The 12,021-nt window shown below is 38.5% G+C and overlaps 1 protein-coding gene across 2 annotated transcripts; it reads right to left on the bottom strand.

The window, feature by feature from the left end:
• Positions 1 to 442: 442 nt before the first annotated feature.
• Positions 443 to 11,406, bottom strand: LOC121423144 (chromobox protein homolog 8-like). 2 transcript variants are annotated; one of them, XM_041618445.1, is made up of 5 exons: positions 10,322 to 11,404; positions 9,659 to 9,702; positions 9,399 to 9,464; positions 9,016 to 9,079; positions 443 to 534 (listed from the first exon to the last, which is right to left on the bottom strand). In XM_041618445.1, the coding sequence occupies exons 1-5, from the start codon at positions 10,418 to 10,420 to the stop codon at positions 511 to 513; spliced, it is 297 nt and encodes a 98-aa protein (XP_041474379.1). In that variant the 5' UTR covers positions 10,421 to 11,404; the 3' UTR covers positions 443 to 510. The 2 variants fall into 2 exon arrangements, with proteins under 2 accessions (XP_041474379.1, XP_041474378.1); XM_041618444.1 differs by lacking the exon at positions 443 to 534 and having other exon boundaries at positions 8,285 to 9,079; positions 10,322 to 11,406.
• Positions 11,407 to 12,021: the final 615 nt, after the last annotated feature.

Genomic DNA, 12,021 nt, shown 5'->3' with positions numbered 1-12,021 from the left:
GCAGTATGTTGTCACAATGAACATAAAGGCGAGTTATTATACTGTAACACAGTAAATACGTTTTATATACATGTAACAATGCTGTTTTACTATGTGAACCTTAAATACTTGTCAAATAAGTGTATCTTACCAAAAAGGTTTAATTTTCAAAATTTAATTCTCAATAAATTAGCATAGTTGTTAAAATTGTTAAACAACTACTTTAAAGGGCAAGTCCACTCCAACAAAAAGTTGATTTGAATAAGAAAATCCAACAGGCATAACACTGAAAATTTCATCAAAATCAGATTGGAAAAGAATTTTTAAAGTTTCACTTAATTTCACAAAACGGTTATATGCACGTCCTCGTAGGTATGCAAGTGAGGTGAGTGATGACGTCATCTACTCACTATTTCTTTTGTATTTTATTGTTTGAAATATTACATACAATCATGTATTCTTATTTTCTCCTCATTGTCATGTGAAACAACGGTTAATTCCTCCCTGAACATGTGAAATTATATGGTTCAGTCAAGCTGTGACATATTGTCCAATCTGCAAAAAAAGGAAATATTGTATAATTCAAACGATAAAAACACAAAAGAAATGGTGAGGGAGGGACATCATCATCTGTCTCATTTGCATGTAACTGGGTTGTGCATAACATGTTTTGTGAAAAATAAGCGAAACTTTTAAATGTCATAACTTTGTTATTTTACATCCAATTTCGATGAAATTTTCAGCGTTATGCTAGTTTGATTTTTCTCTTTTCAAATCAACAATTTTATGAGGTGAACTTGACATAATATCATAACGTTCATAATACACAGCGTTGTATAAATTTTAAACAGCGTTTAACTGTATACTGTAAAAATTGCGCTCTTATTCTTCGAAAGTATTATGTTAAACAAAATATGAACATGTTTTATTCGATGCATTTCATAGCACTTGCATGATATTCATGTAGCTACTCACTGTTCGTTCTGTGTTTAAAAAAAATACCAACATGGTATCACAAATGCACTGAACTGGCTGAAAGGACAGTTATACTGAACACAACGTTTCGAACAAACTTCAAGAAACGTGATAAATATTTCAGTTCTCCGTTCAATCTCAATGACCCATATGCAAATGAACCCTACATGCGTGGACAAATCGACTTAATAATAATCAAGTAATATCACTCAGGAACTTGCACACACTTATCTACTCATCTTTTATTTTGAAGAGAAATGAAGATTGAAATAAAGGCGGAATATAATTTTGTCTCTGTATTTTGCGCAAAATGATATAATTATATTAGGCCTACCCATATGAAGAAAAAATATTCAAATTCGAAAATTCAGCAATTCAACGTTGGGGCACCTTTTGCACTTAAAGGTAAATGCTAGTTTTGGTAACGATATCAAAATGAGTTCGTACAGAATCCAATGAAATGACCACTAAAGTGTCTGTTTGTATAAATAAAACGCATGTGCCAAAGGATTCTGGAAGAAATTGTGTAATTGCTGTGAAATCAGCAAATAAGCACGGGATTCGGGTAGGGCGTCGGGCCCGACGCCCTGAGCAATAATTATACATTGTCCCACGTGCGCTTATCTGTGTTGGGGATTTTCGGTGTGAACATTTTTCAGCGTAGATTTCAAGATTTCACAAAGTCCAGTTAATGTAACTGTACCAGATCTAGATCCTCGATGATATACTTGCAATTAAGCCTTGTTTTACAGACTTTCTCATGAAATCAGTGTTAACTGCAACTACTGGAATTTCTCTTTAAAGACATGAAAGGTACAAAGTTGTAACTGCAAAAAGGTGTTATACATGATTGTATGAGGTATGCCTATTTGGGTTTAAGTTGTATTTTTTCACTTATACTTTAGAGAATACACGTGCATGTACTTCAGGATAATCAATATTACCCCTAAAAGCAAATGTTTGTGAATATGGCCTATATTTCCTTAATTAATACATTGTTGTAATAAGTAATAATGTATAAAGTAAGACATAATCATTGTTGGTTGAATGTGAGAAAATAGCCAATGAATGGATTATGCTTCCTTATCTCATTATCAAAACTAAATGCTTTGAAATCTTCGCCAGCAAACATGGAATATCTGACCACATAGCCCACGGGTTTCACCTCAACGAAAAGTCACTGGAAGTTTCAACATCAAACAATACAATAGCCCCATACTTTGTTTATTGTGTGGGCCACGTTTTGTACTTTTGTAATACATACAATGCATTGTGTACAAGTAAATAGTAGCCAGCATGGCCAGACAGTCAACCTGGGAATATCGACTCCGCGGTTAATGATTAGTCGTTAATCAGAATGAAAAAAAAAATGAGATAGCTGTCGATCCATTTCCTCTTTTTCATGACAAAAATAATCTCCTTTTTTATCTAAAAATGATTGGGAATATTAAATAAATTAGAACTTAAGCTTAAATGGACCATTTTCTGAACTTAAAGCCACTCACAAAGCCAGAAATAGAGCTCCATGGTGGTTACAAAGCACAGACATTCGAGCATCACTGCTCTAAAAATATTGGGTAAAAGTGCTCTTCGAGGGTAATTATGTGTCCAACCAACATTGGGCGTTTCTTTTGGGCATTTTCATCTATCCGGTGTGATGAAAATTTTGCCCATTCTAAAGTAATTGCTGCTTATCTTTTACCCTATACTGGACAATAAAATTATGCTTCCCACATTCATGGCACTGGGAAAAATACTACCCCAACTTGCCCTAATAATCGACTCTTGTGATTGTATAGGGTACAACGGGGAGACAAGACAAGACAGATTGGTTGGACACATGCATGTAATTACCCTCGTGGTGGTAAAACATTTACCAAATATTTTTCCCAGTGTGGAGCACAATATTCCACGGACTCGGGACGAAAGAAAAAAAAAGCCCCAACAAAGTGACAACTTCATCTTCTAATAATCCTTATGTCATTATAAGTAGATACATGCACAATTTAAAGCACCTTCGTTGTGACTGCATGTCTGATCCAAAATCTTTCGGACCTTCATTATTTTGAGTCTTCATTATGATCTTTTATTTGGATGTCACAAAACAATCTTGGCTATATCTATCTACATAATGTCATAATCATTTCTTCTTCCTATAGGCCCTTTGTTCTGGTATATTTGTTTTTTAATACAATTTCATCTATATATAAAACCCACTTTTTGTAGCCAAAAATCTTTACCAATAATAATATTTGTAAACATAATTGAAATGTTCAGATGCAGTAGGGAATTAATTCACTGGATACAATATAGCCTCTGGTATTGTAAGTTCGCGCTTTCACACTTCTATGTTTCTGCAAAAGCACAGGCGTGTATAACATTAGCAGAAACCACTATGTAAAAGCATAAAGAAGGTTGATACATTGTTCATATATTTTAATTCCAATACTTTCTATCCCTGTTCTCCATTGAAATGATTTCTATAATCGCTAACGTTTTTTCAGTCCTTAAACTTGTATAAAGTCCCTGGAAAAAATGCGGTGAGACGAGGCCTTATTTGGCAGAGGTAAATTATCATCAATATGCAAAATATTATTGTGGTGTATTAGGAAAGAGAGGGAAACAGAACGGAGGGAGCAACTAATACATGGGACTGTTCAGTAACACGTAAATACATGGAGGAAAGGGTAAATGAACTATTCCCGATAGATATAGCCGGTCTGTCTTTCAAGAAAGTCATACATATTTTATCGTATTTAATGGAATTAAAGGTCGAGTCTTAAAAAGAACATTTTCTTTGCAAAATGCATTTGCTATCAATAGGGGTTGTGTCTCCAATATTATTGACATGTAAACGACTTTACATGGTCCATGAACACTAGCCCTTATCACTCCCCTACTTGTCTTTTAAAACTCTTTGGCAGTTTGGGGACTTTCACGTATATGGAACAGTCCAGGCACCTTATTTTCTAATCAAGCGATTGTTATTGTGGGAAAGGGGGGGGGGGGGGTGGGCTTGGGTACAATAATCAAGAGACATCTCTAGTTGCCTTTCATGCACCACTCTTCTCATAATGTAGAAAGGTTTCCGACTTCCGACGACGATATCGTATCCAAAAATCATCAACGTAATTCGACATCATCTTCGGAATCGCAGCAAGAATCGGTTGGGTCATCGTCCTTCTTGTTGTTGTTTTTGTTGTTAATGGTGCTTCGACAAGCTTGACTCCTGTTGTGCACTGATTCCAAAATACGAGTCGATGAATACATTCAATTTCCAGACACACAGGACATCGTAATCGGTATATTCGAAAAATCAGTGCCGTCATCATTGCCGCAATCAATGCGGTCATCCATGTCTCGCTTGTCACTATGCAGTGTTTAGTATCTCCATGGTCATAATTAGCCTCCACTCCATGTACGGAATCATTGAGCTCTTCGCATGTTTCCATATTGCGACAAATTATTGGTGTAGTAGTTCACAATCCCAATATCACATTGTGGTATAATCCGTGAATATTTCCTGGGTATATTCCTTAAATCACCGGGGACCGTCCGAAGTGAAAGATGAGTAGCTGACAAGGATCGCCTGGATGTCAGTGCACAGCGGAGGAGTTCAACTTAAATATGATGACGAAATAAAGATGCTAACGCAAGAACAAATCCACTGGGCACGATCAACAATCGGCTGAGAAAATAATGCAGTTCATTGAATTCGTAGATTATGTCACAATCCTTTTGTATTTATCATATCCGATGGTAAGTTTCTGATGATTCTTTCAGATGCAGACATGACATTTACTCAACTCCGAAAAATACACTCTAATCGTGTATTCCGTCTTGAAGACTTGAAGAAAACATCAAAGTCGAATAATACTGCCTTGCAGCTTGCGCACTATAGAGCACGAATATGATTCTTCATTTTGAACGTGAACTCCGTCACGAATAGAACGGAAAGGCATGAAAATATCAACTCTTTGGGAAAGCGTTTCCTCTCAAAAGCCGTAAGATTATTTTTGTAGAGTTCGAAATCACTGGAACACGCGTGTCATAAGCAAGGACATACAGAAGATGGACATGGAGAGAGGGAGGGGGCTATTGGGGTAACACATCACGCAGAAAATGACATCATCATGATCATTATCTTAATTTCTGGCTCTGACAGATTACCGTGTAAATTCCCCCCCCCCCCCCCCCTCTTGCTCAAATAAAAAAAATCATTTCTAAACCACCCAGCGAATTTAGTGTGTGTGTGTTGTTTTTTTTAGTTTGCAAGGCTATACACTATAACAAACATCGCAATGCAATGAACTCTTTCACCTTACTCTATGGTTTTTCTCTCTTAAATGCTCTGTTACCCAAATCACTCTACTCGTAATGACCGAATTAATCAATGAATGCCTACATTCACGAGTAAAAGAAAAATGACATTTCCAAATGGAAAATTGGAGCCGAGCCGAGCCTGAAATTGAGGCTGTATTCACTTCTGTAATTACCTACACAGATGTGGCAAAAAGTCAACGATCATTTTTCAGTTCTCAAGAGCAGGCAGTTTGAATCTGGCCATGGATTCTAGTACTTCTGACATTCGTATACACAATCGACAATGACTTTGTGTTGTATCATGTGACCATGAGAACGCATGGAGTGGGGTGAGGTGCAGGGGAGGGGTAGGGGTAATTGTCGTTTAAATAATCACTGAAACACCAATTGCTGTCTATTCTGACAAAGGTTACCATCCACAGTAGTCGTATATAGAAATCCATGACTCGATGGAGATTTCATGCATTTTTTTCGATAAGCTTTGATAAAATGTGTCCGAAATAATTATTGGATTGACCAAGACAAGAACTTCAAGAGGAAAAAAGGACGACCCCCCCCCCTTGTTACGAAGAGAAAGAGAAACTATGCCATGTATGCGGTGACATTGGCAGATCTAATATCCTGGACAATAATTACGATGTGAATACTGGTAGTCTCTATGAATACAAAATGGTATATTCTTCAAGACAAGGGTAAAATAATTTGATATATACCCTGTGAATAATCAACCTTCATAAATATACCGGTTACGTAATTCACCGCTTTTGATGTTCGCTGTTGTGAATAGTATTACGAAAATGCATTAATCTTGTTGATTTAATATTTTTGTTTAATATCCTTGCGACCGTCTTTCATTAATACGTGCTCCTCAAAATTTATGACTTTATAATTATACCACGGTTGCAATACGAAACATAATCGTGAGTCATGAAATTTCAAACTTTTTTTTTATCAATACGAAAAAAAGTTATACATTCAGGTATTACATTCAGGCAATCTGATTCGGAAATGTTATTGAAAAAACGTCGGATAATGCCTATCATTGGAATCATTTTGTTTTCCTAAAATTTTGAATTGATCCAAATTAAGGGCCTTTTGACCAATTTTATTCAAGATACTGTTTCGCCAAACTAATGCAAATCCTTAATAACTTTGTCATTCTTTGTCCGTTCTTTTTTAAATTAATTTTCAGTGTTTTGTTTGATTTTCCTTAATTTGCGCAAATCATACAGCCTGGAGTACCCCTTGTAAGTGGTTTGTTCTATAATTCATTTATTGATTTCGTCATGTCATTTTTCAAGCAAGGTTGGAGCTATCACAATGACAGTGGTTTGTGTTTCTCTCGTGCTCAACGGAAAAATACATTTAAGTATACATAGTTCATTTTATCAGTTTATCTCAAAAACAATGTCACACTCATCTTATATCTTGCTCAAAGTGGCGATAAGAAAATAATTGTATGCCTAAATTTCTTTGTGCATTATGATAGTCAGCAAATATTCAGTTTAAATTAAGATTGCTTTTGAATTCTGGTAATTTATAATGAATGCTTAACTTCTTAAATGCCATCATATCGCTGACTGAAACAGATTAATTTGCATAATGACTTTCGGTGAAACCAAAACGCTTTGCCTGCCTCAACAATGGAGTTTTAAGTCGTGTCAGACTTAAGTTTAGTTTACATTATAATGTCGATCATGATTTTAATCTAAATTTATAGTGCACAATCACAAATAGTGTATCAGACAGTACAGAAGTTATGGCCTACATACTTGAACCATTAAACTTTAATCATTCAGCAAAAAAGGGAAAACTATTTTGCTAATCCTTCCTTTTCGCATTATCAAAAGATTTGCCTTAAATGAGTATTGAACCAAAGGTCACTTCTGATTGTGGTGAGGGGGAAGAGGAGGGGGAGGGGAGGTGGTGACAAGGGGCGTCTATACCGAAGGAGGGGGCGTATAGACCGGGGGTGGGGCAGTAATAATTGATCACATTATCTCTGCCATACGGTCATCCGGCGTCCTAAAGGGAAAGTTCGTCATTATGTGAACTGAATAACATGGGAAGGACATTAATCCCTTCCACATATCACTCATCGTCCACAGATGAGCATTCAGTAAAATATATCGAATAAACTAGTTTGCATTCCACGTTTCCTGTTTATGAGAAACACTGTGCCTGTAAAGTGTATTTTCATCAATCACATCAGAAAACTGATACCGCGGACAAAATCTGAAGTAGGTATAAGCAGACATAGTTTTGTTTACATCATTTTATATGTAAGTATTTAGGGTTATACAGTGGTGACGATTTTAAAGGTTTCTGGAGATTGCCTATTAAATGTTTCATCTGAGTTGTAAGACCATCACTGGCAACGAATTTAGAAGGGAATACCTGACATATTCATCCCGCGTACAGAAAACCCGCCGTTTCATCACCGAAGATGTTTTAAGATTGTTTCCAATCAGAACATGCAGAAATAGAAATAAGGGGAAGGCACCAGGATAGACCATATCGTTTTTCATTATTGGTTTGCACTCAAGAACTTCCTACCCCCCTCCCCGTATTGCTGTACAGATGCGTGACCAAAATTATTTCCAAACACCCCTATAAACGGGTTGTTCTCTGTGTGCAAAATAACCCCCTTAACTAAATTTAGTTTTTCGCGGGCTTTATTTACACGTTTTGGCCCCTAAACAAGTTATCTCCAGAATAATGACCCCTAAACCCCCAAAAGCTTGGGGGAATAACATACCCTAAACACGTTTGGCTGGTCTTAAAAAAAAGCTTTTTTGGAAAAAAAAACATACCCTATAGTACGTTTGACCTCGCGATCGACCATCGGCCAGTCTTTTAAAACCACCTATTTTTTTTAAATCGTTGTTTGTTATAAACTTAACGAGTGCATGCGCGGCCCGCGTCCAAAACTGAAAAAAAAACCCGCTTTAAAACGCTTTTTTTTTTGGGGGGGGGTCAGCATGTGTACAGCGAATATATTTGACTGCCCCCCCCCCCCGGGCCGCTAATACTAAGACCCTGATCCGACCCTTGAATTGACCAGCTGGCCGGGATAACAGTCCATAGAGTCATGGAGTCATTAACGCAATATGTAACCAAATTTACTGCATCATAGCAAAGACCTATAGCTCGGAGCTCCCAATATGCATTATAATGGGCCTACGCGCTGAATTTTGGTCATCAAAATCCATGAATAGCGTAATAAGCTGCAGTACGAATAGTTGTGGGAGATAACACGGTGGCGGACATACTCACGGTTCAACCAATATTCTAACACGTAAAATTATGCGAAGAGTAATTGCACAGAGAAGAAGATGGCACTCTAAAGCCACTATCTCCTCACTGCACATGCGCAGTGCATTATTATTAGTTGGAGCAGCCGCCGAAGGGGAGAGAGAGAATAGCGATGGCTTACGTGCGCTCTCATGCCTCCCGCTATGTTTGCACGTATATTAATGTATTCCCAGTCACTGAGCAATTTTCCCTCACGAACTTTCCTCCATATTCAAGTTATTTCTCGGCAATGGAAAACCTCTAAATAATTAACATTTGGGAAATGTATTCCACTATAATTGCAGATTTTGTTCGTTTGCGGGTTTTGAACAAGAACTTTCCGTTTATTCGTTAGAATTGTTTTAATTAGCAAATGTCGGGTGCGGGGGGCTAAAAATGGTCGTTTGGATAGGGGTGGAAAACACAACGAAATCTAAAACATACCTTAGATTTGCGTTTCTTGCGACCTGGTGTCCCATGTCCTGCAGTTCCTTCAAGTTCTTTTCGGCTGCAAACGAAAAAAAGACGAAATATAAACCCCCATTTCTATACGAAACTGAACACCTTTTACAAAAATTCCCTCCCAAACTCCCTTAGCCGTCACACACATTTCAATACACACGCTCACCACAGTCATAGCCAACATACTATAGCACTGCCATTTACTACAACGCACACAAAGTTATTAACGTTCCCAGCTTGCGCGCCATTTTGGAAAGAGATTTTTTTCTTCTCTCTTCCCCTCTCTCTTACCCTTTCGATGCGCAGACTATAATATCTAGTTAATAACAGTTTTCCCTCTTCCCATAATCTCGTTTGTGACTCACCGCTTTTTGAACGATTCCAGCAGTCTTTTGTCAATGATATTATCCTCTGGTTCCCAAGTACTGTACCTGTAAAGAAAAAAACACATTTAGAAGCCACAAAAGTTATCGAAATCCCAACAATTCGTCATTAGTTAGGCTACAGTTTACAACTTTTGCCATTCACTTTTTTTTGTCGGTGACACGACAGTTTAGGAGGCAACCCCCCCCCCCAAAAAAAAAAAGTTTTAAAAGAGAACGCCACATTGGATGTTAATACTTACTTTATAGACCAGCCCTTCCACTTGACAAGGTATTCTGCTTTGCCCTGTGAAGATAAAGAAAGAAATTATGAAAAAACAATCACATTTGGGGCAAAGAAACCAAAAGATAGAGAAATTGAGAGGGGAGGGGTGGAGGTAATCGATAAGTACATTGATGGTAGTATAAAGCCGAAAATGCTTCCATGTAGAAAGTTTGTAATTACACTTCGATCCACCGTTTATTGACTGTCTTCGAAAGTGAATAAGAATGAATGAAAAGGGCGGGAAAATGAGACGAGTGCACATTAACAAAGATGAAGTTGGGGGAAAGAAGACAGAAGAAAAGAACGAAAAAAGAGAAAGAAATAAAGAACAAGAAAGAAAGAAAGAAAGAAAGAAAGAAAGAAAGGAAGGAAGGAAGGAAGGAAGAAAGAAAGAAAGAAAGAAAGATAAGAAGGGGAGGAAAAGGGAACATAGAATACGGAAGAAGAAACAAAAGAAATGTGAGGGCTAAGAAGAAGATTATGATGAAAAAAAGAAGAGGAAGAAGAAAAAGAAGATGATGATGAAAAAGAAGAGGAAGATGATGATGATGATGATAATGATGATGAATAAAAGAAAATAATAAGACAGGAGTCAAAGAAGAAACAAAAGAATGAAAAGAATTTGAAGAAGAATAGTTACCCTTCGAATCCTTCTGTTGAGAAGAGACTCCGCGGCATAAACCCTCTCTCCAATATCACTCAGCTCCATGCTGGAAAGACAGCTCTTTTTCTTCTTCATGGGCAGCGAGAAGTAAACAAGATGAATATGAGCGGGGCCCTGTCGGAATGCCCCGGTCGGCTGCTGGCTAGGCGACGCCCGCTGCTAACACCAACACAAAACACACACACGCCTAGCCCGGCTGGCAAGCTGGCTTGCACGGGGCTGGCAGCCTGTATAGCTGGCTTGCCGCCGTATGTTTGGCCTCGATTCTGTAGTGTATGAGCTGCCGCTGAGGTCAAACAGGGACACACCTCGACAAGAGTGCCCTAGTAGAGATAAGAAGGCACCCTGTTATTGTGCTGGTATGCCGATGAAAATACAAGGTTGACCCACGATGATACGTCTGGCTTTGTAGACAGTCTAACAGCTAATATTCAGCTCAGATTCTTCGGTTGAGAGCGATGAGACTTATGTTTTCTTCCCTTTATCCTAACGCGGCTGAGCAAAAAGAAGGGAGTGTCGCCACTTTGCTGAGAGAGGAAAAAAGCGAAGGCCTTCACTTTCATTCGAAAGAGTCTATGCATTCCTCGATGCTTATAACTCGTATGCACGGCCACTTACATGACTACGACTTTGCATGTGTATTACCGTCTCTGCGAATGCGAAATAGGGAACAATGTCGGAGCAATTTACGACGCTGGCGGGTGTTTGATGCGTTACAGCAAGTAATGTTGACAACAAGCTTGCAGCAGCTAGCTAGCTGGCTAAAGCCAGTGCTTGAGTGAGATCAACTCAATATTCCATGAGTGGGCCCTGCCCGTATTACACAGGAAACGCATTAAAAAGAAAAAAAAAAGAGGCACAGAGTCCCTTCGCTCTCAAGTTGCCTGCTAGTGCTAGCACAGGCTTCCCGTTATTGACTATACACGAACACACAGAACCCCAACCTTGTATGCACAGCGAATCTAGGCGCGGGGCAATGCATGTAATTCGGCTGAGCTGCGCAGACCTAGCGAAACATTCGAAGACGGGCTGCCCACACGACGGGGGTAGATAGAGTGTTCGTATGGCTGGTCGCTGCTGCGCTCAACCCGATTTCGCTCTCTCTTTCCTCCTCTCTTCCCCTCTTCCTCCCTCTCTCTTCCTCTCAATCGTTCCGCAGAGAAATGCATAGGGCGTCGGTTTATTACTGTCAAGGCACAGCCATGCTGATAGAAAAGGGGGAAATTCGATCTAACAGAAAGCCTTCAGAGGCTCCCAGCCATATTCTTCATCATGAAGACGTGATAACTTGGGATTTCAGCCCGATTCTTATATCGACCTTCATTCTTCCTTACTCTCTTCGACCATTCCCCCTCTCTCTTATTCTTTGGGCTTCCCTCTCAAATCGTTCTTCTTGAATGTTTGATGAGAAAATACATCGAAGCTGAGTTGAGATCGGGGACAGAATAAGGTAAATGAAGAGAGGGCATGTATGCGTCATTCCTTCAAACATTTGCATTTTCAACACTCTATTGTTCTTCAAAGAATCTCATCTCTTACCCAAGTTAGAAGTCTGTTCTTTCCAGTGTACGCCGAAACTAACCTTTATTTTACATAAATAAGGCATATCGCCAACCCGCCCTTATTGTGTTCGTGGTTATCATCATTCTCCAAAACTTACAGAATCATCTTTAATG

The sequence above is a fragment of the Lytechinus variegatus genome, chromosome 10 (assembly GCF_018143015.1).
Source record: "Lytechinus variegatus isolate NC3 chromosome 10, Lvar_3.0, whole genome shotgun sequence".
NCBI lineage: Eukaryota > Metazoa > Echinodermata > Echinoidea > Temnopleuroida > Toxopneustidae > Lytechinus > Lytechinus variegatus.
Note: the sequence above shows the minus strand (reverse complement) of the source record. Positions and strands in the feature narration are given on the sequence as shown.

What these genes read in the sequence shown, in the direction of transcription:
- LOC121423144 (XM_041618444.1), bottom strand. Translation starts at nt 10,420, where the DNA reads ATGAAGAAGAAAAAGAGCTGTCTTTCCAGCATGGAGCTGAGTGATATT. An exon ending in TCAACAGAAGGATTCGAAGG is followed by an intron (nt 9,703 to 10,321) that starts GTAACTATTCTT and finishes TTATCTTCACAG; the next exon opens with GGCAAAGCAGAATACCTTGT. An exon ending in CTGGAATCGTTCAAAAAGCG is followed by an intron (nt 9,080 to 9,398) that starts GTGAGTCACAAA and finishes TTTCGTTTGCAG; the next exon opens with CCGAAAAGAACTTGAAGGAA.